Source organism: Stenella coeruleoalba (genome assembly GCF_951394435.1).
Source record: "Stenella coeruleoalba genome assembly, chromosome: 13".
Classification (NCBI taxonomy): Eukaryota; Metazoa; Chordata; class Mammalia; order Artiodactyla; family Delphinidae; genus Stenella; species Stenella coeruleoalba.
In genome coordinates this window covers 26,469,936-26,497,256 of record NC_137159.1, presented here as the reverse complement: position 1 = coordinate 26,497,256, position 27,321 = coordinate 26,469,936, and the positions used below count along the sequence as shown (strand labels likewise).

The 27,321-nt window shown below is 44.1% G+C and overlaps 1 protein-coding gene across 2 annotated transcripts; it reads left to right on the top strand.

The window, feature by feature from the left end:
• On the top strand, nucleotides 1-27,107 carry ACTG2 (actin gamma 2, smooth muscle). Of its 2 annotated transcripts, none has more exons than XM_079940910.1 (9): nucleotides 1-57; nucleotides 9,546-9,715; nucleotides 10,103-10,231; nucleotides 15,796-15,906; nucleotides 18,411-18,495; nucleotides 21,172-21,333; nucleotides 22,143-22,334; nucleotides 24,056-24,237; nucleotides 26,893-27,107. In XM_079940910.1, the coding sequence occupies exons 2-9, from the start codon at nucleotides 9,590-9,592 to the stop codon at nucleotides 27,034-27,036; spliced, it is 1,131 nt and encodes a 376-aa protein (XP_079797036.1). In that variant the 5' UTR covers nucleotides 1-57; nucleotides 9,546-9,589; the 3' UTR covers nucleotides 27,037-27,107. The 2 variants fall into 2 exon arrangements, with proteins under 2 accessions (XP_079797036.1, XP_079797037.1); XM_079940911.1 differs by lacking the exon at nucleotides 1-57 and adding an exon at nucleotides 104-227.
• Nucleotides 27,108-27,321: the final 214 nt, after the last annotated feature.

Below are 27,321 nucleotides of genomic sequence, written 5' to 3'. Positions count from 1 at the left end.
TTATGCCAAAGACACACCAGCCCTCAGTCACTGGGAGAAGGACCTCTCATACACTCGGTGAGTACTGTACAGCTTCTGCCGTCTCTGTCTTTCTGGGGCTGCCGGACCCCTGGGTGCAGGAGGCGCCTCCAGATTGGCCTGGCTTCTGTGACGCTGGCCCAGGTCACACGTCAAGACCCTCGGTGTGCAACTCTGCCTACAAGCACACTGCTGCCTGCCAGGAAAAGGTATTTCTGGCCATGGGGCATCCTGGGGCAGGAACAGCCTGGAACGGGACTCCCTGCCCTCCTAACTGGGTGGTGGGTGGGATGTGTCACCTGCGGTCTCTGCTCTCACTGCTCATCAGAGCCAGCGCAGATCTACACCCATGAGGTGTGCTTTGTCGTGGCTCAGAATGTCTGGGAGGCTGTTTTAGGGGAACAGACGCTTTTCAGAGAAATGACTTCTGCTCGGGACATTTAAATCCAAACCAGTTATGGCCCCTGTGTCTGTGTCTACTGGGGATGGGTGAGTATTTTCTTCAGACCCCCACGGGTCTCTCTGATTCATACTTGGCTAAGCGTTTTCTCACCCTTGAAAGCTCCAGGGTCATTGGAGGATGCAAAAGGTGGAGTGGAGTGGAGTAAGTGTCCTGGGGCATCATGAGGTTTTAGGGCTGGAAGGAAGTGGAACCATCTAATTCGTTCTCTGATGAGGACACTGAGACCTTAGAGAAGTTAAGCAACTTGTACAAAAGACCCACACCTGGCTGTGAAACCACTCATCAATGCCATCATCTTCCCCCAACGACACACACACAGACACAAGAGCATAAATAATTAAGAGGAAAATAGACAAAGGGGCTGTGTCCGCTTTTGCAAACAGAGTCTGCTAACATCTCTTTACAGCTGAGGCTGGCTGGGGTAGTGATGCAGGCCTTGGAGGCAGACTCCCCAGCTACCAAAGTTACCTCAATTTCCTCACCTGTAAAATGGGTGTAATGGTAATAATACCTATCTGGCAGTGCTGTTGTGAGGATTAAATGAGATAATATATGTATACAGTGCTCAGGTCAACACTATCAGGGCCTGGCCCTGAGTGCTCAAACTTTAAAAATCACCTGGACAACTTGTTAAAACACAGATTGCTTTGTTGCCTCCCACCCCAGATTTTGACTCAGTAGACTGGGGTGGGGCCTGATAATTTCCATTCCTGATAAACTTCAGGGGATGCTGAGGCTGCTGGTCTGGGACCACACTTTGCATAGGGAAGCTGTAGCACTTGCTTTTATTATTTGAATGGGTTTAGACCTTGAGGTTAGCCCTTGGGCTGCAGCAAGACAGAGATTCCTGTGACAGAGATGCATGGGCACTAGAGAAACTCTAATGAGCAGAGATTCTACATGTTACGCCTGGGAAACCAAGATGGGCAGAATGATATCATGACCTTGAAGCTAGATTTCTTTCTTCCTTCCCTTTGTTCATTCTGACAACATTTATTGAGCACTTGTTATGTACCAGGCACTGTCTCTGCTCCTTAGGGACAGTGTAGGGGCTTCTGCAATCACTGGGAGAGATAGATGAGAACCATGGAGAAGATAAATATATGAAAGGGGTAAAGCACAGGAGGAGTCCCTCACCCAGCCCAGAAGTTATCAGGGAAGGCTTTCTGGAGGAAGGGGTACCTGAGCTGGGTCCTGAAGTAGGGGTAGTTCCAGGACAGAGGGAGCATGGTCTTTGGGACTTTTTAAGGAGCTCAACTCCACTGAATATAGATTTCAAGGCAGGAAGCAGGGAAAGCTAAGGTCAGAGGGGCAAGCAGGGGCAGATTACTAGGGATTGGGCAATGGGGCACAACAGAAGGATGATAGCAAGAGGTCTGCCCTCTAAAGGGACTGCTCGGGCAGCTGTGAGGGGAGTGGACTGGGCAGGGCAAGAGTGCTACAGCAGTGCAGTGGCCCCAAGTTGGTGGCTGGAGCTGCATGGAGGCAGAAATAAGAGGGCCTGGGGATTGGTTGGGAGGGAGGAGGAAGCAGTCAGGGTGTTGGGCTTGGGTTCCATCCCGGGTGGGTGGTGCAGATCTCTGAGGGGCCATTCCAGTCAAAGGACGGTGATGAGGACAGCAGTCTCAGAGGTGGAGTTGAGGTGCCAGGGCATGGGGTGTAGATGCCCCATGGGCTCTGGAGCTCAGGAGAGGGGTTGGGACTAGAGCTGAGCAGGGGGAGAGAGTGAGTGGCCGAGGTAAAAGCCAAAAGAGCAGTTCCAAACGGCAGATTCCTGAGGATCAGAAATATTGCTAGCCAGAAGCCATTTGTTTTTGCTCTTTGCAGTACGCGGGCCTCTCACTGCCGCGGCCTCCCCCGCCGCGGAGCACAGGCTCCGGACGCGCAGGCCCAGGGGCCACGGCCCACGGGCCCAGCCGGTCCGCGGCATGTGGGATCTTCCCGGACCGGGGCACGAACCTGCGCCCCCCGCATCGGCAGGCGGACTCCCAACCACTGCGCCACCAGGGAAGCCCCAGAAGCCATTTTTAATTTAATTAGTGTATATTAACCAAGTCGAGATACCCCGAAGTTAATAAGATGTGCTGCTAGAATTTTCTACCATAGGAGTGTTTCTTGTGAAGTCATTGTATGGATATATGTGTTTGCAGATTATAATAGGCAGCACTTACTTGTCATTTGAAGCCCTCACTCCAAGATGTTTCCCCAACTAATATTTGAAATCTCACTATCTGAGAGGCCCTCCTTTTAGGACTCAGACTTTCCCCTAAAATGAAAACGTCCTTGGGAGCTGGCATAAATTCAACCTTCCCTTCAATAATCGTTGATTGGTGAAGTGGATCAATTCATCTCCTTCCGGTATGGTAGGCTTCATCCGGGGGGCAAGCTCTAATGGAGAAGAGTAAGAGAGATCATAAGAATTATTATTTTTGCAGCCCTTTACAAAAGGGGCTGGCAAACTTTTTCTGTAGAGGGCAAGATAGTAAATATTTTAGACTTTGTGAGTCTAAAGGTCTCTGTCACAGCTACTCAACTCTGCCATTGTACCGGGGCAGCCATGGACAGTATGTAGTGAATGGGTGTGGCTGCGTTCCAATAGAACTTTATTTATTATTTGATTTTCATATAATTTTCTTGGGTCATAGAATCTTATTCTTTGGCTTTTTTGCAACCATTAAAAAATGTCAAAACCATTCTTAGTTCGCGGACCTCACAAAAACAGGCGTTGGTTTGCTGACCCTGATTTAAATTGATTTCCAATTTATAAAGCACTTCATTTCCATTATTTCATTTGATCCATTATCGTGGGAAACGGATGTCACCATTTCCATTTTACAGTTGAGGAAACTGGAGGCCAAAGAGGGAGCCGTGGGACTTCGCCATGGGAAGGGGTGCCCAGAGGGAGGAGAACAAAGAAGGAAGGGCAGGAGAGAACTCTGAAGCGAAACCCTTCTCCTTCAGAGTGAGGGTAGGGGGCTCTCATCTTGTCCTCATGTTTGCTTGGGGGTGGCCAGGGGGATGCGTGGGTGAGCAAATTCTTTGTGCTCATTATGTCTTTGGATTTTGGCCACTTTTCAGAGAGGAGCGGGGAGCTGTGTTTCTAACTCTGTGAAATCCTCAATGAAGCCCAGATGTAGTACGTGCTGAAAGAGCCAGAACAGTGCACTCGGCTTTCTGCGAGTGCAAAGTGGTGTGACCCAGGAAACCACAGTGACGTTGGCTCTGGTTCAGTTGACACGCTCAAGTCTAGCCACAAATTACCAGCAAGTGGCTGAGTGAAGTTTAGAATTTCCCCTGGCAGAGACATTCCAGGAGAGCCTGGCTCCAGGGCCCAAGTCTTCTCCCCGGGCAGCACAGCACAGGCCACGCCAAGCTCCACTCCAGGCCAGCTGTCTCAGCTGCTGGGAAACAAAGTCCAACGTTCTTTCTTACTATGGGTGGGGAACTTCAAGGGGAGACAAAAGGGTTCACTGAAAAGCCAGACAGGCTTGAACTATAAGTCACAAGAGAGAGGGGACCCCAGAGGGAGACAGTCACAGAGGTGCAGCTTTGCCTCTTGGCCACCTTCTAGCTTTCGAGGTTGTTTTCTCCTCAAGGTGGACCACCTGCTAGAACAAGGAAACACAACTCTTTGTGACCAGCTTGTGAAGAAGACTGTCCCTGTGTGGTTCTAAATCACGCCCACATGACCGAGCAGCCCTGAGACTGGCCTGTGGGGACTCGAGCTCAGCTTGCAGGGACAGGGGCAGAGCAGATCGTCAGGGGAAGGCCAGGAAGGTGGTGGGATTGCCATCCAACATACACTGAGCACCTACTACGTGCTAAACACCGATGCAGGGGCTGTAAACATAAATCTAGACCTAGGCATGGCATAGGAGGGGCTCAGAGGCTCAGAGAGAGAAAAGAACACAGGCCCTTTTGTTTTAGGGCTTTTGCTGCCAACGGTGCTAGAGAGACAGAGAGGCAGAAGCAAAAACACCAAACATGGAGAAGTTGTGAGGGTTTCACTGAGGTGGTGGGGAAGGTGCAAGCCCAGGCTTCGAAGCCTGTCCTGGGCTGAGGCCAGCCCTGCCTCTCCCAGTGAGGAGCCGGAGAGCTAAGTCCTTTCACTTCTCTGAGACTTGGTTTCCTTATCTGTAAAATGGAACTAAAAATATCTTCCCTCAGGGCTTTTGTGAGGATTAAATAGATAATGTATGTGAAAGGCTCCCAATTTTTAAAAATTAAAAATACATTTTTACCAAAAATGGAAGCACAGAACATGTTGTGTTTCACCTAACAGAGCAGCTTGCACTTTTCCCAGGATATTAAATATTCTGCTCTCTCTGTCGTAAGGTTTCTGGAACCTAGTTTAGAAACCATTTTATTTATTACTCAATAACTTTTTTTCGCATTAAAGTTGGCCAAATCTTTGCACTCACCCATGAGTGTTTCCCAAGGATAAATTCCTAGAAGTGTCTTTGTGGAGTTAAAAGATATGTACACTTCTAAGGCTTTTGATAAGTAGTTTTGAATTCCCCTTTAGAAAAGTAGTACAGTTTGCCCTGTCAGCCGTGAACGGGGGCCCACCTTCCCACAGCTCTGCTGGCAAGGGTGGCCCTAAGAACCGGACACAGCGCTCTGGCCGAAGGTGGGGCTAGCTTTTATCATGGCTCCAGGACACTGCAGACTGTCGACAAGACCCCAGGTCCTGCTCACAGAGGCTGAACGAGAGCTTTCACAGTTTGGTTATCTAGACTCACATCCGCACCCTCATATTTATCCTATTAAATTTAATCTTAGTGGACTCAGTTCATTTTCTCTGCTTTTTGAGATCTTTCGGATTTCGATTCTTCCAGCCAACGTGTGTGTTTTATCTGGACATTTGATCAGCTTGTACTCTATATTTTCATCCAACTCATTTATAAACATGTCACATGAGAAAGGATCAAGAGTGGAGCTCTGAGGCATATCATTGCCTCCAGGTTGACAGTGACGTATCAATTAACACCTTTCAGCGACAATAACTCAGGCAGCTGTAAATATGCCTAACTGATTTATTGTTCAGCCCACATGGCTTTATCAATAGGGATATCACGGGAGAATTTGTCAGATGCCAAGATCAAGTGAAGCTCAATGTCTCCCGCCTTCTCCTGCATTTCCAGCCGGGGGTCCTGTAGAAAAAGGGAGGCTGGCAGTCTGCCAACACTTGTTCTTGGTAAACCCTAATCAATTTCAAGAAATCACTGCTTCTGTTTTTTAATTTAGTTATTTTTATTTTATTTAGTTTTGGCTGTATTGGGTCATCGTTGCGGTGTGCGGGCTTCTCGTTGTGATGGCTTCGCTTACTGAGGAGCACGGGCTCTAGTCGCACGGGCTTCAGTAGTTGTGGCTCGCGGGTTCTAGAGCGCAGGCTCAGTAGTTGCGGCGCACGGGCTTAGTTGCTCCGCCGCATGTGGGATCTTCCCAGACCAGGGATTGAACCTGTGTCCCCTGCATTGGCAGGTGGATTCTTCTTTTCTTTAATTTTTTTAGTTATCATATTCCAACTTTATTGTCATCAATAAAATACCAATTAATATTTTTTTTCTTTTCTAGACAAATACTCCCATATAGCCTACTAACTTCAACACAGGACACCTCTAGCACAACAAGAGTCTATCCTATTTGAACAAAATTCCTGGGATTCACTTTCCTTAGTAAAATTCACTGTTTTTATGTTATGGCTAGTCTAACTCCAATATCCCACTACCACCACCTCCCCCCGCCACCCCCAAAGCCTTTGAAAACAACAGAAGGGGGAAAAAATGTTTTAAAATTCTAAAATTTTATATTCTATTTCCCTCTGAATTGCTTGGAAGAAGCTTACTTTTTTTTTGAATTTTATTTTATTTATTTTTTATACAGCAGGTTCTTATTAGTCATCAATTTTATACCCATCAGTGTATACATGTCAATCCCAATAGCCCAATTCATCACTCCATCCCCACCCCCCCACCCCCGCCACTTTCCCCCCTTGGTGTCCACATGTTTGTTCTCTACATCTGTGTCTCTATTTCTGGGCAGGCAGATTCTTAACCACTGCGCCACCAGGGAAGCCCACTGCTTCTTTAATAGTGCTTTCTTTAATAACACCTTCTGGAAACCTGCCTAATTTGCATATCAAGATTATCTGAGGTTTTAGATATCTGCCTTCTTTCCCTTTTTGAATATTGGAACAACATTTGCCATCTCCATCTCCTGACATCTCTCCATTTCTCCATTGGTCTAACATGGCAGAAGGTTAAGGATCTTCCCTGCAATCCAGAAACTGTTCAGACCAGAGACAACATTGTTTTGAACAACTAAGTACTTTCCTTCAATCTCCACCTCATCTCAGACCAGTGTCCTCTCACCAGTGTTTGTTCTACCTTTGTTATTCTGAAAATCCTTCTCCTTGACATCCATTGATTCATTCACTCATTCATCTGGGTAAAAAAAGGTTTAAGAGCCCACCCTGTGCCAGACATTGTGCTAGGCTTACAGAAGAATCGCTGGAGAACAGGACAGGCCCAGCTCCTGCCTTTACAGAGCTACAGATGAGCCCAGATGTGCAGAGTTGATCATTGCTGGGACAAGTTCAAGGTGCTGTGGGGCAAAGAAGAAGGGCCACTAACTGAGACCGGTGGGCCAGAGAGACTGAAAATGCAGTGTTGATGCAGAGGCCTGACAGGGGATGGGAGTCAGTAGCAAATAGGTTGGGGGAAGGGTGTTCCAGACCCTGTGTCTAAAGGGCCAGAAGGGAGACAAGATGACATATTCAGAGAATGGAAAGGAACTCCACATAGCCAGAGTGAGAAGGCCAAGGGGGGGTCAGGGGGGAGATAAGCCTGGAGACATAGGCAGGGGCCAGACCCTGTTGGGCCTTGTAGGCCAAGGGCGAGAACTGGGACTTTATCACTTTGAACATGGGTGATCGTGAGGATCAGCAAGGACAAGCAGAGCTGGATTCAAGAAGTCACAGTGGGCCTGTCCCCTAGTGTGCACGCTGCTTTGAATATAACAGGCAAGGGCTTCCTTTTAGCCTGCAAACTGTGTGAATAAGCTTCTGCTCAGTCTCTAGGTAGCCTTTCTGACCTCCCGTTCTCAGGCTGTGATTCTGTCTCCTCTTTGCTTTGGTCATGGTATTTGCTGTCCTCCTTCCACGTAAGGGTGTTGGAGGACCAGCATCCCAGGTGTCTAGGGCAGCTCTCTTCTTCCCCTCCTGCCGCTCGTTCCAAATGAAGCTTGGTGGGCTGTCCTCTGCAGCCACCTTCTCTCTCCATGCCTCTCTTCTCTGGACTCCCACCTCCCCCGGAGCTGGGACCCTCCCCACTTCCACTCTGCCCCACTGAGGGGCTTCTCAGGCTGGAAGGCAATCCACACACCATCTCCTGAGCTGCCATTGCTTCTCTTGCTTCACCAAGTGCCAAGAATTTGTCAGGTGTGGTCTTTTTACACTGCCCCTCACCCAAAGAAAGAAAACCTGCAACAGATATTAGAAAAATTCATTCCCTCATCACTTTGCAGTCGTCCCAATTCAGATATCAGCATTGGAGGAAGGACTTCTCTGTTTTTCTCCATCTGAAGCAACAGAGACAGTGAGTCCCATCACGAATTCTCTCACTTTCCTCTCTCCTCTCAGGTTGCCCTGTCCTCCTCAAGGGGCTCCTACCCTTAGGATTGTACATTTTCACCTGCATCTTTTTTCCTTAATGATATGTATGATTGATTTTAATTATAAACTATACATGGATACAGTCTCCTTGTTAACAATTAAAACATTACAGCACTTCTCCTCTCAGTCCCCTTCCCACTTCCAGGTAACCACTATGATCAGTCTTAGACTTTTTTTTTCCAGAACTTTTTGCTATGTGTTCACATCCACACAAAAAGAAAATTATGGAAAATGCACAATATTGTTTTGTGCTCTTAAAAGAACTCATAAATGGTTTTATGCTGGACATTCTATTCTGCAACTTGCTTTGTTCACTCAGCAGAATGGTTTCGAAATCTATCCACATTAGTCGACGTCGATCTGCCTGGCCCTTCTCTTAACCTCAGTACAGTATCCCACAAGGAACTTTTGGATAGTACCAGATTGTGTGTTGGTGTGTTTCTCTGATTAAAGAGTGCCAGTGTTCCCACAACTTTGCCAACACCTATAATAAAACTTTGAATCTTAACAATACGATGGGTGAAAATGGTCTTATTTCATTTGCATTTCCTGATAGCTAGTGAGGCGGAACATCTTTTCATGTAATTGTTGGGTGTTTGCATTTCATTTTGTCAATTATCTATTCATAGTCTTTTTATTTTTCTCTTTTGGGCTATTTACTTCTTTCTTATTGATTTGTAGGAGTTCTTTTATATAGCAAATAGTAACCCTTAATTATGTTTACTGCAAATTTTTTCAATTCCTTTTCTAAACTTCAAGTCTTTAGAGATTCTTTCCATTGGATTAATGCTTTGTAGTCATTTCAGGTCTTCGAGAGGCAGGTGGATTAATTTGCTAGGGCTGCCATAATAAAGTACCACAGATTGGCTTAAACAAGGGAAATTTATTTTTTCACAGTTCTGGAGGTTAGAAGTCTGAAGTCAAGGTATCAGCAGGGCTGGTTTCTCCTGAGGCCTCTCAACTTGGCTTGTAGATGATTTGTCTTCTTGCTGTGTCTTCACATGATCTTCCCTCTGTGTGTGTCTGTGTTCCAATTTCCTCTTATAAAGATACCTGTTCTATTGAATTAGGCATACCTGACACCAGTCATATTGGATTAATGACCTCATTTTACTTTAATTACCCCTTTAAAGGCCTTATCCCCAAATACAGTCACACTCTGAGGTACTAGGGTTAGGACTTCAACATAGAAATTGGGGAGTAAACAGTTCAGCCCAAAACAGTAGGGTAGAGGGAAGAAGCCCAAATGCCAGAGAGTAAGGGGCCAGGTCCATACCTTCCCTCCTGGAACTAGGTCCTGGTTGCCGATGGGGTCAGGCCCCAAGACAGCCAAGAATACTGTCTCCAACGTGATTTTGACAAGTGGCCAATTACCTCTCTTCTCCCCAGTTCCCTAGGTGCTCTAGCCCCTGGTTCACTCGGCCAGACTCACCATGTGTGAAGAGGAGACCACTGCGCTCGTGTGTGACAATGGCTCTGGCCTGTGCAAGGCTGGCTTTGCAGGAGATGACGCCCCCCGGGCTGTCTTTCCTTCCATTGTGGGTCGTCCTCGCCACCAGGTATATGTTCATCTGGACCCAAGGCTTTGAGTTAGTAGGAGGACGCACTGCACTGTGGAGTCTATGCTGAGCTGCACGCGTGTGTGCGTGTGTGTGTGTGCTAAGTAAGGTAAGGTAAGAGGAAGACGTGTATGGATTGGCCCTGTTCTCTCAGAAAATGACATTGTTTTAGGACAGAGAAGAGAGACAAGAAATCCTCTGCCTTCCCTCCTGCCATCTCCACATTCATTGGTATCTGCCTCACCCTGTCTCCTTCAGTCCGGTTTCCAGGGGAAGAAGGACATTTTCCCTATCTTTAACCTTCTTCAGAGACCCTCCAATACCTGAATTCCTCTAAGTGGAGCTCTCGGCCAATTCTGTTCTCCTTCCTTCTCTTTTGCATTGCAGGGTGTAATGGTGGGAATGGGCCAGAAAGACAGCTACGTGGGGGATGAGGCTCAGAGCAAGCGAGGGATCCTAACTCTCAAATACCCCATTGAACACGGCATCATCACCAACTGGGATGACATGGAGAAGGTATTGGTGGACACCCCCTTTAGTGTGCTCATTTTAACATCATCAAGACCCACCCTCTGCCCTGTCAACTCTTCCTCTGCAATGTTTCTCACATCCTTCTTTCCTTCCTGTCCATCCCCCTGGGCATTCCCCAGCCTCAGCTGCCAACATCTCTCACTAGACGATTCCAATGGCTTCCTGACTGATTTCTTTGTCTCCTGCCTCACTCACCTAATTCATTCTCTGCACTTCTGCAAAGCTTGTCTTTCTAAAAACAGACCAGATCATGTCACTCATCTCCTCAGACTCTTCACTAACCAACAGTAGGTTCCTAACTCACTGTCTGGCGTTTGAGGACCTGGTCCCGCCTAAGTCCCAGCTTTATCCTTTCCAGCTTTCACTCCAGCGCAGTGCTTATCCTTCTTTAAAATGCATTGCTGCTTCCAGAAAGGCAAATAGCTTTCTCCCCTTTATTTTCCGTCATGACCTCAGATAGGTGCATTGATGCTATATTAGTATGATGCTTCTCTAGTGAAAAATTTAAATAGGAATCTCTACCGGTTTCTAGAAGCTTTTTTCATGTCAGAAGATGTTGAGGGGTCGCCTTCCCTGGCAGCCCAGCGGTTAGGACTCCGCACTTCTGCTGCAGGGGACGGGAGTTCGATCCCTGGTCTGGGAACTAAGATCCCGCGTGCCACGTGCCCCCCCCAAAAAAGATCAAACTCTCACTAGATACCTAGGAAATATTAATATCAGGAACAAACCACCTGTAAATGATAAATGAAAATAAAATACTTTAAAAAAAGAAGACGTGGGGGGTAATTTTTTTTTTTTTTTTTTTGTGGTACATGGGCCTCTCACTGTTGTGGCCTCTCCCGTTGCAGAGCACAGGCTCCGGACGTGCAGCCTCAGCAGCCATGGCTCACGGGTCTAGCCGCTCTGCGGCATGCGGGATCCTCCTGGACCGGGGCACAAACCTGTGTCCCCTGCATCGGCAGGCGGATTCCCAACCACTGTGCCACCAGGGAAGCCCGGGGGGTAATTTTTAAATGGTAGTTTGTGTTCCACAAAATCACGTGCAAAATGCTAATAGAGCCTTTCTAATATTCTTTTTTTAATTGAAGTATAGTTGCTGTACAATATTTCGAATATTCTTTTGATAAATTCCACTGACAGTTGTCTGAGAATTCTTGTTTCTGCAATGACTGTCTTTTGAAATGTAATAGAGGGCTTATTGAGCAGACTGCAACTGGGAATAAAGAAAGCTGATTTGAAATCTGTAGTACACATATACTTTTCTCTAAACCCTAGATTCAATTTCTCTAAACCCTAGATTCAGTCACTCTGAATGTGACATAAATAGATAAAAATACAATAGCTCTTGCTTCACTCCGTGGGATGGTTAAGAGCACAGACACTGGAGTCAGTGGCAGGGAGATCTAGGAGCAAATCCCTCCCTCTAAGCCTCAACTTCCTTATTTGTGGAAATAAAAATACTTTCTTCATTAGGTTGCTTTGGAGGTTGAACTAGGCAAATATTTAGTATAATCCCAAGGCATGGAACATACTTAATGCTCCATACGTGGCACATATTATTATATTTCTAATGATATCTAATTTGAAAACATAATAGACAAAATATTTTATTCACAGTAGTAATATGAACTCTTTAAAGAAACCCCTAAAATATATTCTGTGCCTTAAAAGAAAAACTGAATAGGATAAAGCTGTCAAATCTTCTCAAATTAATTTATAGGCTCATTGCCATTCTAACAAAAATCTCACAATTTTAAAAATTGTATATATTTAAGGTATACAACTTGATGATTTGATATGTGTATACATTATGTAATAGTCACCATATTCAAGCTAATTAACATATCTACTACCTCACATAGTTTGTGTTTTTTTTTTTTTCCCTTGCAGTGAGAACATTTAGGATTTACCCTCTTAGCAAATTTCAAGTATACAGGACAGCATTGCTATCTTTAGTCACCATGCTAATATATTAAGTTAGATCTCCAGAATTTACTCATCCCACATAATTGACACTTCGTATGCCTTGACTAAGATAGCCTCTCTTTTCCCTTCCCCCAGCTCCTAGTAGCTACCGTTTTACTCTCTGCTTCTATGAGTTTGGCTAGAAATATCACGAATTTTAATTATGCAAGATCATAAAGTGTGGAAAAATAAATAAGACAAAATTTATGAGAATAAAATGAATAAGAAAAACTATGAGAGGAGACTTGCTATATCCAAATAGTAAAATATAATATAAAGTTATAAAAATTAAAACAATTTGGTACCAATACAGAGGTAAAAAAGAAATACATGGTAAATGAAACTTCCAAGACCAGAGGGTAGAGAAGGATTCAATAATTCAATGAATTATTCTGTGACAACCAATTCATTATTTGGGGCATAGGGAATCTGTTTATGGCCATTACTTCATACAATTTCATCAAACACATATCAATTGAATATGAAAGTTAAATATAAAAATTCAAATGATAAAAAATACAGTATAGTAAGTGTGAGTATTTATCAAATTTCTGGTGAAAGAAGAGAAAAAGAATGACAAATGTAAGGGCTTCCCTGGTGGCGCAGTGGTTGAGAGTCCGCCTGCTGATGCAGGGGACACGGGTTCGTGCCCAGGTCTGGGAAGATCCCACATGCCGTGGAGTGGCTAGGCCCGTGAGCCATGGCCGCTGAGCCTGCGCCTCTGGAGCCTGTGCTCCACAACGGGAGAGGCCACAACAGTGAGAGGCCCGCGTACCGCAAAAAAAAAAAAAAAAAAATCCCAAGAATGACAAATGTGACTTCTTAAAAATCATAACTTCTAGTGTGTGAAAAACAAAACCAAATTTAAAAGGCAAACAACAAATTGCAAAAAATATTCACAAGTGCAAAAGAGGATTAATACAAACAACTAATGTAAATTGATAATTAAAAACACAGTCTCCACCAGACAAATAATCAAGGGACATGACCAGATAATTGGCCAAATAGAAATTATCAAAAGTTGAAAATCTGAAGAAGTTTAAACATATTTGAAAAATTATTTAAAAACATTTAAAAATTCAAAGTAAAACAACTAGGTATTAATTTTATCTATCAAATTATTTCATATTAAGAGTGAGAACACTGAATGCACTTAAGAGTGAAACAGGCAATTTCTATTCTGAAGTAAAGACAAACTTAGCCTCTTTGTGGGTGATAGAAACCAAAAAGTTTTCCAATTGCCATACTCTTTAGTTCAGTAATTCCATTCTTAGAATTTTTTTCTTTGGAAAACATCCTGAATAGAAAAAATAAAATGTAATATGTACAAAGATAGTTTTCACAAGATTATTTATAAACAAAAATCAAAGATACCATGAATAGTAATGTGATTAAATATATGATGATGATGGTATATGATGAAATGTTTTGTAAACATTAAAAAAATTTTAGTTCAATTTATTGTAAATAAATGTTTACTATGGAAAAGAAAATTATTTATGTTACATTAACTGAAAAGTGACAGGAAACAAAATTGAACATAGAAGTGTAAGAGTAGTAAATAATAAATAAATGAAAGCGTATGAAGTAAATAAATGGTAGTAGTAATAAAATTTAAAATACATAAAGATGAAAGATCAGGGAGAAGAAAAAAGCCAAAGTGTTAACTATTTATTATTAAGTAATGGAAATATGAGTAATTTTAATTTCTCTTAAAAATACTTTCCTAATTTAAAAATTGTCAACATCCTTAACTTTTAAAGCACTTTATAAAAGCTTCCGAAAATGAAGTAAGATGAAGTGCAGATGCTTGGGCCCAACACCCAAAGATTCTTTTTTTTTTTTTTACATATTTATTGGAGTATAATTGCTTTACAGTGGTGTGTTAGTTTCTGCTGTACACCAAACTGAAGCAGCTATAAATATACATATAGCCCCATATCCCCTCCCTTTTGAGTCTCCCTCCCACCCTCCCTATCTTACCCCTCTCGGTGGTCACAAAGCACCGAGCTGATCTCCCTGTGCTATGCGGCTGCTTCCCACTAGCTATCTATTTTACATTTGGTAGTGTATATATGTCCATGCCACTCTCTCACTTCTTCCCAGCTTTCCCTTCCCACCCAAAGATTCTGACGTGTGAGCCTGGGATACAGCCTAGGAACCTGCACCTATAACAATTATCCCAAAGCATCCGGGGCCCACATTTGAGGAAATACTGACATCACATTATTAAGCCTAATTGCCATCTCCTTCATGTCTCCTGTGACACCTCTATAGCCCAGGGCCTCTGCTTGTGCCATTTGCTCTGCCTCAGATGCCCTGCTCAGTCTCTGGAGACCTTCCTTTGCTTTCAGGGCCTTCTCAAATCTCCTGGAAAACGAACTTCTCCTGCCTCTTCCTTCATTAAAATATGGACGTGTCTTGTATTTTGTCTTTTTGACTGCCTCTCTCCCTTCCAGACTTTGAAACTAAGATCACATTTAGCACCATCCTAGTACAAAGCCAGGGGTCCCTAAATACATGGGTACAATGGAATCAGAGGACCCTGTGCCTCACCTCTGAAGAAATCAAAGCCCTGTGTCCCTGCCACTCTTTGCCAAATTCCTCTGAAATAAAGCCTCCTGTTTGCTGTCCTGGATCACTAAAGAGGGAACAGTGCACAGCGGGAAGAAGTAACTTCCTCTAAATCAGTGATTCTCAACCGGGGCGATTTTGTCTCCCAGGGGCATTTGGCGATGTCTGGAGACATTTTTGCCCCTCACAGCTGGAGAAGTGCTACTGGCATCTAGTGGGTGGAACACGGAGATGCTGCTAAACTTCAGCCCCCCACAATAAAGAATTATTGAACTTAAAATGTCAAAGCGCTGAGGTTGAGAAACCCTGCTTTAAAGAACAGCCTGGTCAATAATAGACATTGACAGTTAATGCATATCTGTCAGGCTTCAGCAGGAGACAGTATACACTCAGCTGGGGTTCTGAAATTAATTTAAGGAAGGACTACTTACAGATGTGAGCAGGGTTAGGGAACCGGAAAGGGATGCAGAGGCGCTCAAGTACCAGCAACAGAGGGAAGCTCTTCCAGCTGGAAGGCTGAAGAGCAAGAGCAGCGTGACTAGAGCTCAGTGAGAGCTGGAGCCTGAGGAGGGGCTGCGCAACAGGAGCTGTGCTCAGGGAGGCCACAGTGTTGCCGGAAAATCACCCTGCCCTTCTCCCCCCTCCCACTCTCCAACCTCTTGCTGGTATCTTCTCTCAGCCAAGCACAGCCAGAAGCCAGAGAGCTGCAGAGGGCCTTGTCCCTCAGGGCACAAAGCAGGGGAGACAAGGGAGAGGTGTAAATAGGAGCCAAGGTCAGACAGAAATAATCAACACACTAAGTATATTGGCCCCAGGTCTGAGTCCTGTCTGGGGCCTTATTGAGAGGGAATATAACCTCTAAAGAGCAATCAATTCCCATGGCTGACAGGCCTCCAGATCCAGTCCATTCTGAGAACATTGTGCCATCCTCCCCCAGCATGGGCATGTCCATAGGAAGTCTCCAGCCCACTGGGAGTCTGCTGGACTCATCTGAATTTTGTCCCAACCAGATCTGGCACCACTCCTTCTACAATGAGCTGCGGGTAGCACCTGAGGAGCACCCCACCTTGCTCACGGAGGCCCCGCTAAATCCCAAGGCCAACAGGGAGAAGATGACCCAGGTAAGAGGCCAGGAAGACTTGAGCACTGGCACAAGAACACAACATGGCTGCTTGGCCAGATTCTTTCTCCCATTCATGCATCAATGAAACAGATTTTTTTTTTTTAACATCTTTATTGGGGTATAATTGCTTTACAATGGTGTGTTAGTTTCTGCTTTATAACAAAGTGAATCAGTTATACATATACATATGTTCCCATATCTCTTCCCTCTTGCGTCTCTCTCCCTCCCACCCTCCCTATCCCACCCCTCCAGGTGGTCACAAAGCACCGAGTTGATATCCCTGTGCCACGTGGCTGCTTCCCACTAGCTATCTACCTTACGTTTGTTAGTGTGTATATGTCCATGACTCTCTCTCACCCTGTCACAGCTCATCCTTCCCCCTCCCCATATCCTCAAGTCCATTCTCCAGTAGGACTGTGTCTTTATTCCAGTCTTACCCCTAGGTTCTTCATGACATTTTTTTTCTTCTTAAATTCCATATATATGTGTTAGCATACGGTTTTTGTCTTTTTCTTTCTGACTTACTTCACTCTGTATGACAGACTGTAGGTCCATCCACCTCATTACAAATAGCTCAATTATGTTTCTTTTTATGGCTGAGTAATATTCCATTGTATATATGTGCCACATCTTCTTTATCCATTCATCCGATGATGGACACTTAGGTTGTTTCCATCTCCGGACTATTGTAAATAGAGCTACAATGAACATTTTGGTACATGACTCTTTTTGAATTATGGTTTTCTCAGGGTATATGCCCAGTAGTGGGATTGCTGGGTCATATGGTAGTTCTATTTGTAGTTTTTTAAGGAACCTCCATACTGTTCTCCATAGTGGCTGAACCAATTCACATTCCCACCAGCAGTGCAAGAGGGTTCCCTTTTCTCCACACCCTCTCCAGCATTTATTGTTTCTAGATTTTTTGATGATGGCCATTCTGACCAGTGTGAGATGATATCTCATTGTAGTTTTGATTTGCATTTCTCTAATGATTAATGATGTTGAGCATTCTTTCATGTGTTTGTTGGCAGTCTGTATATCTTCTTTGGAGAAATGCCTATTTAGGTCTTCAGCCCATTTTTGGATTGGGTTGTTTGTTTTTTTGTTATTGAGCTGCATGAGCTGCTTTTAAATTTTGGAGGTTAATCCTTTGTCAGTTGCTTCATTTGCAAATATTTTCTCCCATTCTGAGGGTTGTCTTTAGGTCTTGTTTATGGTTTCCTTTGCTGTGCAAAAGCTTTGAAGTTTCATTAGGTCCCATTTGTTTATTTTTGTTTTTATTTCCATTACTCTAGGAGGTGGGTCAGAAAGGATCTTGCTGTGATTTATGTCATAGAGTGTTCTGCCTATGTTTTCCTCTAAGAGTTTGATAGTTTCTGGCCTTACATTTAGGTCTTTAATCCATTTTGAGCTTATTTTTGTGTATGGTGTTCGGGAGTGATCTAATCTCATACTTTTACATGTATCTGTCCAGTTTTCCCAGCACCACTTATTGAAGAGGCTGTCCTTTCTCCACTGTACATTCCTGCCACCTTTATCAAAGATAAGGTGTCCATATGTGCGTGGGTTTATCTCTGGGCTTTCTATTCTGTTCCATTGATCTATCTTTCTTTTTTTGTGCCAGTACCATAGTGTCTTGATTACTGTAGCTTTGTAGTATAGTCTGAAGTCAGGGAGCCTGATTCCTCCAGCTCCTTTTTTCGTTCTCAAGATTGCTTTTGCTATTCGGGGTCTTTTGTGTTTCCATACAAATTGCAAAATTTTTTTTTTTTTTTGCAAAATTTTTTTTCTAGTTCTGTGAAAAATGCCAGTGGTAGTTTGATAGGGAATGCACTGAATCTGTAGATTGCTTTGGGTAGTATAGTCATTTTCACAATGTTGATTCTTCCAACCCAAGAACATGGTATATCTCTCCATCTATTTGTATCATCTTTAATTTCTTTCATCAGTGTCTTATAATTTTCTGCTTACAGGTCTTTTGTCTCCTTAGGTAGGTTTATTCCTAGATATTTTATTCTTTTTGTTGCAATGGTAAATGGGAATGTTTTCTTGATTTCAATTTCAGATTTTTCATCATTAGTGTATAGGAATGCCAGAGATTTCTGTGAATTGATTTTGTACCCTGCTACTTTACCAAATTCTTTGATTAGCTCTAGTAGTTTTCTGGTAGCATCTTTAGTATTCTCTATGTATAGTATCATGTCATCTGCAAACAGTGACAGCTTTACTTCTTCTTTTCCGATTTGGATTCCTTTTATTTCCTTTTCTTCTCTGATTGCTGTGGCTAAAACTTCCAAAACTATGTTGAATAACAGTGGTGAGAGTGGCAACAGAATTTTTTTGAGAATTGCTCTGTTTGTAGTCCATGCCAGAACGTAAGGGAGGTGGGAGTGGGGTAAATAAGTACAGTTCCTACCCTTAATAATATTACAAACCATTTTGTGGACCAAGAGGTGCTGTGATTTCTGCCAGATAGTCTTCTATTCTGCATTGTTCTTTCAGATCATGTTTGAAACCTTCAATGTCCCTGCCATGTACGTCGCCATTCAAGCTGTGCTCTCCCTCTATGCTTCTGGCCGCACGACAGGTGAGTAGCCCTGTAACCCGTTCCCTTTCTGACTTGAGAGGGAGGAAGGGAAAGCTGGGCTCTTGCAGAGATTCCTGTTCAGAAGAATCAGTGGGACAGTCAAAGTCCAAGGAAAACCTTGGTTGGGGATAACAGAAGGGAAGCGCATGTAAAATGCAAATGCGAGAGTACCCAGTATAGCTGGAAAGAATTTACATGAACAAACCATGACTAGTACAACCTGCAAGGGCCATTTCCCTCACCAGTAGTTAGTCTGGGAGCTTGTACACTCTTTCCAACAATGCTAGAATGTTTCTGCTCATGAAGCAGCAATGGCAGAACCAATGATGTTGGATGTGTAAGTACGATGTGGCCTTGGTATAGAAAGGAGCTCAGGGAAACAGAGGGAACTTCAAAATAAAGTGATTTTTAATAGGGGCTTGACAGCTTGCATGAACATCTTTCTTTTTTTACATCTTTATTTGGGTATAATTGCTTTACAATGGTGTGTTAGTTTCTGCTTTATAACAAAGTGAATCAGTTATACATATACATATGTTCCCATATCTCTTCCCTCTTGCGTCTCCCTCCCTCCCACCCTCCCTATCCCACCCCTCCAGGTGGTCACAAAGCACTGAGCTGATCTCCCTGTGCTATGCGGCTGCTTCCCATTAGCTATCTACCTTACGTTTGGTAGTGTATATATGTCCATGCCTCTCTCTCACTTTGTCACAGCTTACCCTTCCCCCTCCCCATATCCTCAAGTCCATTCTCTAGTAGGTCTGTGTCTTTATTCCCATCTTACCCCTAGGTTCTTCATGACATTTTTTTTCTTAAATTCCATATATATGTGTTAGCATACAGTATTTGTCTTTCTCTTTCTGACTTACTTCACTCTGCATGACAGACTCTAGGTCTATTCACCTCATTACAAATAGCTCAATTTCGTTTCTTTTTATGGCTGAGTAATATTCCATTGTATATATGTGCCACATCTTCTTTATCCATTCATCCGATGATGGACACTTAGGTTGTTTCCATCTCTGGGCTATTGTAAATAGCGCTGCAATGAACATTTTGGTACATGACTCTTTTTGAATTATGGTTTTCTCAGGGTATATACCCAGTAGTCGGATTGCTGGGTCATATGGTAGTTCTATTTGTAGTTTTTTAAGGAACCTCCATACTGTTCTCCATAGTGGCTGTACCAATTCACATTCCCACCAGCAGTGCAAGAGGGTTCCCTTTTCTCCACACCCTCTCCAGCATTTATTGTTTCTAGATTTTTTGATGATGGCCATTCTGACCAGTGTGAGATGATATCTCATTGTAGTTTTGATTTGCCTTTCTCTAATGATTAATGATGTTGAGCATTCTTTCATGTGTTTGTTGGCAGTCTGCATATCTTCTTTGCAGAAATGTCTATTTAGGTCTTCTGCCCATTTTTGGATTGGGTTGTTTGTTTTTTTGTTATTGAGCTGCATGAGCTGCTTGTAAATTTTGGAGATTAATCCTTTGTCAGTTGCTTCTGAACATCTTTCAAACATTCATTCATGTATTCATTGATTTGTCCATTTATTCATTCATTCAAATATTTTCCATTACTCCCTACCATGTGCCAAACACTACAGGCCATGGGCACACACTGTCAAACAAGACAGACCAGCCATTATGGAGCTAACAGCCTAGTGGAGGAGAGATAAAAGTAAAGGATAATTTCACTGCAGGTGATAAGGATGGTGATGGGGAAATATAGGTATATGCAGTTCTGTATCCCGTGCTTTGTGCTTGGTTTTATGCTGTGAACGTCATGTTCAGTGGCCACACGGTAGTCATTGTGTGATGGTTCCATGATTGATTGCTTGATTTTACCATTTCTCTATTGCAGGACCTTTAGGTTGTCTCCAATTTTTATTTTTTATTATAAAATATGTTGTGACCAACCTCCTTGTATAAGAGTAAGCTGCTGATCCCTGGATATTTATTTTGGATCTGGCTCTTACTGAATCATCTGATTAACTCTAGTCATTTCTCAGTTGGTTCTCTTAGGTCTTCTAAGTATACAACCACGTTATCTGCAAATAATGATGATTCTGTTCCCTTTTGATGATAGTACCTCTTATGTGTATTTTCTGTCATACTGCATTGGCTAGAGCATCCAGGACAATATTAAATAATAATAATATAGTAGCAATATTGTAGTGTTTCCCCATCAATTATGTGGCTGTTGGATCAGGAGAGATTTCTTATCACATTGAGAAAACTTATTTCCTTTCATGGTTTACTAAAAGTTTCATCAGTAAAGGACGTTATTTTTTTTCAAGCTGGTTTCTATAGTCCTTTTAGCACTACACATGTGTTAGTTTGATGCCTGAAGGATATGCACATTATCCAGTCTCACTAAAGAACGTGCAGCCTAGATGCCAATTGACGTGTGCATTTTTGTGAAAGTGTTTCAAAGAATATAAGAAGAGGAGACATTTTACTTGCCTTCTAGTCTCATTTGGGAAAACAAACCGACATACACAAAAATTGATGTACACAAAACATATGATTGATAATTCTCACCATGGGTGAATTTTCTAGCTGCTAAAGAAAAATATGGTAGTTGAAGATCTTTTGGTAACAGGTCCCAGAAAGAGACAGATGAAAGAAAATACTAAAGGTTTTCATAGGTCTTATCCTCTCTGTCCTTAGGCATTGTCCTGGATTCAGGGGACGGTGTCACCCACAATGTCCCGATCTACGAGGGCTATGCACTGCCCCATGCCATCATGCGCCTTGATCTGGCTGGCCGTGACCTCACAGACTACCTCATGAAGATCCTCACAGAGAGAGGCTATTCTTTTGTGACCACAGGTACCCAGCCTCTTTCTGGACTTGACTTGAGCTCAGAACCAAATCTGATCTAGGACCAGAAATTCTCATGACTAATGAGAAGTCAGTGGCCCTGTGTCCTCAAACTCTTTTAGGGTAAACAGGGAGGCCCTAGGCTGGGGCTGGGCCCCTAGACCAGACCAGATAGTCAGGGCAGCCGTATTTAAGGAGGAATGTTCCCAACCAAGACACCTTGGGGAGGGAGACAAGGCTTAGACCTACTCATCCTAAGAAGCGCTTGGCTTTTCCCTCTTTTAAGTGTGCTTTCACAGCACTCCTTCGCTCCCCAGGGACCTGCTACCTCTGTCCATGTCCACACCAGAATCAGAGCTAGTTTTTATTCGGCAGAATGTTGGTAAGAATCTGGTGGCACATTTCATTACCTAGGGGGTTTATGGTTTGTCTGAGGACAAATGGAATAAGTAAGGTCTGAATTTCTAAGGGAAAGTGGCCCCCTGGGCAGGAAGAAGTTTTGGGTAGGAGTCTTCCTAGATTCTGTACACTCCCAGCATATAAGCCTCCATCTAGATGGGAAATGTGTCCTGAAAGGCCCTCAGGAAGGCCTGCAGCTTTGTCAGGGCTGAGTGATGAGAGCAAGACAAAAGCACATAAAAAGCTTTGCTTGGGAATCGAGATTTTGAACTTTCACTTTAGAAAGAGGAATGAAAACATTAACATTCATCTTGAGACTGAACCCAAAAGAGAAGGAAGAAGTTTTCATGGAGATCAAAATAGGACAAACAAACTAACAGAGCTGAGTATCTACTCTCCGTCATTTCTACTCTTTCTAGCCGAGCGAGAAATCGTGCGAGACATCAAGGAGAAGCTGTGCTATGTGGCCCTGGACTTTGAGAATGAGATGGCCACGGCAGCCTCCTCTTCCTCCCTGGAGAAGAGCTACGAGCTGCCAGATGGGCAGGTCATCACTATTGGCAATGAGCGCTTCCGCTGCCCCGAGACCCTCTTCCAACCCTCCTTCATTGGTGAGGCTCGGCCTGTCGTCCTGGCCAATTAGGAGGGCAGGGATGGAAAGAGAAACACCAGGAGTCACTCACACTGTTTATTGTTTATACTTAGCCTATATTTTTCCAGGAAGGACCAAAAATACATAAACAATACAACTAGATTAAAATCTAATTTTAAATATAAGGGTAAGGAAATCAAAATAAAGGAAAAGTGGGATGGGAATATAAACATGAAACTAAGAATAAGATTAAAACATAAAATATTTCTTGGATCCCTCAACATTTAAATCATGGGGTCTGAAACCTATAGCAGTAAACAGGGTGAGTTTGGGGATCAGACCTGGTTTTAAATCCTGATTCTGCTCGTTCAAGTGCTGTACCTTGGACATGTTACCTTCTTCAAAACTCAGTTTTCTTATCTATAAAGTGGAAATTATGATAGTACCTACTAGATAGGGTTGCCACAAGGATGAAATAAGATAATATTTAATACAAGGATAACTACTTTCTTGAGAAGAGAGAAAGAGAAGAGAAAGGCCTGTAAGCAAATGTTGACATATAGTGTAGTGGTAAATAGCAAACTGGACAAAGCGCTATAGGCCTAAGAAATCAAGGAAGGCTTCTCAGAGAAGGTGAATATTTGAATAGAACCTTGAAGAATGAGTGTCATTTTATGGTATCTGGGAATGGAAGGAGTGCAGAGTAGGGAATGGCGTGCAAGGCAAATGGAAAGGTATGTGCAAAGTGTGGAGGAGTGACAAGTCATATTCTATTTGGGACATGATGGGTGAGGTGTGTGTGTCTGTGTGTCTGTGTGTTTGCACACAGAGGAAACGAGAGAGCCACTGGACCACACAAAGAGCATGGGGGTTAATCATATCAGCAATGTAGAGCCCCTGGAAGTTTTTAGACAGCAGAGTAGCAAAGTCAGTATTTCACTTTAGGAAGATTCCTCTATCTACAGTGTGGAATTATATCACATGGAAAAAAGACTGGAGATGGGGGACCCCAGGTAAGTGGGCATGAGCTGGTATGGCAGGCAGGGCCTTTTACTCTGGAAGATCTTGGTTCCAGACTAAGGTAGCTAGATGTCAACCAATAGGCAAAGATGATATGATGGGTATATCCATACAATGGAATATTACTTGGCTATAACAGACTGTAACATGGATGGGCCTTGCAAACCTTATGATATGTGAAAGGAGCCAGACACAAAAGAACAAATATTGTATGGTTCCATTTATATGAGATGTCCAGAATAGGCAAATCTATAGAGACAGAAAATAGATTAGTGGTTGCCTAAGGCTGGGGAAGGAGTGCAGGGGAAAATGGAGAGTGTCTGCTGATGGGCATGGAGTTTATTTGGGGAGGATTAAACATGTTCTAAAATTAGATTGTGGTGATGGTTGCACAACTCTGTGAATACACTAAAAACTAGTGAACTATACACTTTAAAGGGGTGAATATTATGGTACATGAATTATATCTCAATAAATCTGTGAAAAAAGTGATACAATGAAAGTATTCCTTTAGAAATATTCATCAGGGAACAGTGTGAAAGATCAGTCAGAACTGGGGGAAACTCAAGGCAGGGCGATGACCAGTTAGAGAGTCTGATCTTATAATCCATTAGGGAGGTGACTGAGGCGAACCAGGGTAGCTGCATCAACAGAAAGGTCACCTGAGGAGCTGTAGGTGTGACATGGTGGATGCTGACTAGCTACTGCGATCTCTACTAGGCATGGAGTCAGCTGGAATTCATGAAACAACCTACAATTCCATCATGAAGTGTGACATTGACATCCGCAAGGATTTATACGCCAACAATGTCCTCTCTGGGGGTACAACCATGTACCCCGGCATTGCTGACAGAATGCAGAAGGAGATCACAGCCCTGGCCCCCAGTACCATGAAGATCAAGGTGGGTCCTGCCCTGGCTCCCTCCATCCTGTTCTTTGTACAAAGACCTGTGTACTTGGGAGATGCTCCGAGTCGGGCTGCCAGGCTTACAGCTTGGTGGCCTCCTGGGTGCTCCATCATTCTGGCCCGAGACAGATTTCACCTTGGGGGATTATGTTCTTTGGGCCCTCATAAGCGGGAGACACATTTAGCCTGGGCTCTCAAACACAATTTCATGGACCCCATATGAGAAGGAGGTGAAAGAATTTGGAATGGAGAGAAGTTGAGGGGCTTGAGGAGGAAATGAGGAGGGAAAGAGGGAAAGAAAAGAAGGAGACAACGCCACACCATCTTTAAACTTTAAAAAGGACTTGGGTGGGGCTTCCCTGGTGGCGCAGTGGTTGAGAGTCCGCCTGCCGATGCAGGGGACGCGGGTTCGTGCCCCGGTCCGGGAAGATCCCACATGCCGCGGAGTGGCTGGGCCCGTGAGCCATGGCCGTTGAGCCTGCGCGTCCGGAGCCTGTGCTCCGCAGCGGGAGAGGCCACAACAGTGAGAGGCCCGTGTACCGCCAAAAAAAAAAAAAAAAAAAAGGACTTGGATGTCACCCCAGAGGAGGGTGAAAGTTCCAAAGAGAGAATGTTGGCTATAGGACAGGCTGCTGGTTCAAACTCACAGGAACATTCCTTGATTCCTGGACAGCCTCTGATGTGCTGTCTCATCTTGGTCACAGTCCTCCCACACAATGCTTCTCACTGCATAGGCCTCAACAGAACGGGAGCCCACCTGTCTTACCACTTCTCCCCAGCCTCTGGTCCCCAAGCAATCAGACAGACACTTTTAGGGCTTCTAGGAACTTTGCTACTACAGGATTAGAAAGAGTTAGGAGTAAAATAGAGATAACAGATAGGTTGAAAGTCACAATAAAGTCACAATAAAGTTGGTCTCTGGGGAGTAGGCCTGATCTGAGGAAGTGTGTTCTCTATGTCAGTATTCTAAGAACCTTCTTCACAAAGGCTTTCCCCCTGCCTAGCAGATGGTGCTTGGCACAGGGAAGCAGAGCAGGCCACCAGAAAACAGGTGAGCAGCGGGCTCTTCTCACCCAGAGCCCATTGGAGCAGCCACGCTTACCGAGGTCTGCCGCATGGGGGGCAACGTGCCAGGCCTGGGGCAGCGGCTTTTTACTAGGACGACGTGTCAGGATACCACACCTGATTCTGATTCAGCAGGTCTGGGGTGCCCCCACCACTTACACTTACAAATGGACACCAATGATTTGATGCATATTCCAATTTATGAGCCACTGCCCTGAGTTCAATAACATTGCCGGCCTTCCAGGAGTTTAAGATCTGATCTGTAGACATGATCAATGGAAGAACAGCTTAAATAAGACCAGAGGAGGGGAAAGCACACTGCAGGCAGGGGAAACAGAGTGAGTAAGCAAAGATGGCCGGGGATGTGTGCAGGTACAAACACCCCAGCCATGTTGGACTAGGGGAGGTGAGGCAAGTTCCAGGATATGCAAGTGTGGAAGGATATGGAGTACGGTGGGAATGGGGCTGAGATTTAGGGCCTCCAGCCCAAGACAACCCAGAGTTTTCTCACAACTAGAACTGCCCAGCAGTAAAATCTGTTACCTGCTTAATGGCTGTGCCAGTCCCTGAGGTATCTGTCAAAGGAGCAATGGGGTGACTTTTGTCTGCCTGAATAAGATAACTTCTAAAGACCCTACTTATTTAGCTATTCCATGATCTCTGCAATTTAGGAAATATGTAGGGAGATTCTTAGGAGACAAAAAAATCTATTTCATGTCTGGTTTGTTCTAGCACTAAATTCTTAGTCCCTTCAGAAACAGGAATTAGTTGAAGAGTCATGGTCCTTTGAGATATACTTTTAGGTGGAGTTCAAAGTTGTCTGACATGACAACCAATTTCTAAAGGCCAAGCTCAGGAATCCCAGTGGCATGTATGAATTTGAGAACTTCTCAGATACAAGAGACTATTGAGTAGACTGGCTTAGACTCAGGGATGGAGGAATCCCAGCCCAAGCTGCCTACGCATCCAAACTCTAGGCAAGAACAGAACAGCACTCCCCTTACAGATGTTTGTATTGGTTAGCTATTGCTGGGTAACAGCAACTATGAAATTTCAGGGCACGTAATAATAAGCATTTATTGCTCATGTATCTGCAGGTCAGCTGGGAGTCAGCTGATCTAGGTCAAGCTTGGCTAGATAGCTCTGCAGGCCCAGCCAACTCAGGTCAGGGGCACATCTCTCACTGTGGGGCCCAGGCTGAAGGTCCAGTAGCTCTTCAAGGGAAATTCTTCTCATGAAGACGGCAGAGACACAAGAGAGTGTGCCTACCTTCATGCCTGAAACACTTTTCTAGCCCCTGTGTCAAGTCTGCTGACATCCCACTGGCCAAAGCAAATACAGGGCCCAGCCCGAAGTCACAGGGTAGAACACTGAACTCTTCTCATGGAGGGGCAGGGGGATGGGGTGGGAGGAAGAGTGACAATCTGAGCAATAGTCTAATCTACCACAAGGTTTCTCCTGTTCCTCTCTGACCACAGAGGCTGTTCTTTTCCAGGACAGTCTGGCAGTGTGGTGAGATGATTCCTGGACCACCTTCCCTATTCCTTGGCGACCGATCATGATTCACCACATTTGCTCTTTGCAGATTATTGCTCCCCCAGAGCGGAAGTACTCAGTCTGGATCGGAGGCTCCATCCTGGCCTCTCTCTCCACCTTCCAGCAGATGTGGATCAGCAAGCCAGAGTATGATGAGGCAGGGCCCTCCATCGTCCACAGGAAGTGCTTCTAAAGTCAGAACAGATTCTCTGGGGGTCTCCTTGAGACTGCTCTGTTAACAATCATGAAACAGTAAAACCTACAAGCCTTACTTCTCTGTGTGGGACTCTTTATTTTCCTGGGCTGACTCTCACACACAATGCTAAAGGCTTTTCACACCTATTTCTAGTCCACACAATGACCCTGAGAGGTATGTTCTATTATTACAGATGAGGAAATTGAGGCTTATAGAAGTTAACACCTTGCTGAAGATCACACAGAGCCAGGGTTGAAATCCAAGTGTATGTGATGCTAAAAC

Excerpts from the sequence above, each read along its gene's own strand:
- ACTG2 (XM_079940910.1), top strand. The coding sequence starts at position 9,590 with ATGTGTGAAGAGGAGACCACTGCGCTCGTGTGTGACAATGGCTCTGGC. Across the intron at positions 9,716-10,102 it reads TGGGTCGTCCTCGCCACCAG|GGTGTAATGGTGGGAATGGG; the intron begins GTATATGTTCAT and ends TTTGCATTGCAG. Across the intron at positions 22,335-24,055 it reads CTTCCAACCCTCCTTCATTG|GCATGGAGTCAGCTGGAATT; the intron begins GTGAGGCTCGGC and ends GATCTCTACTAG.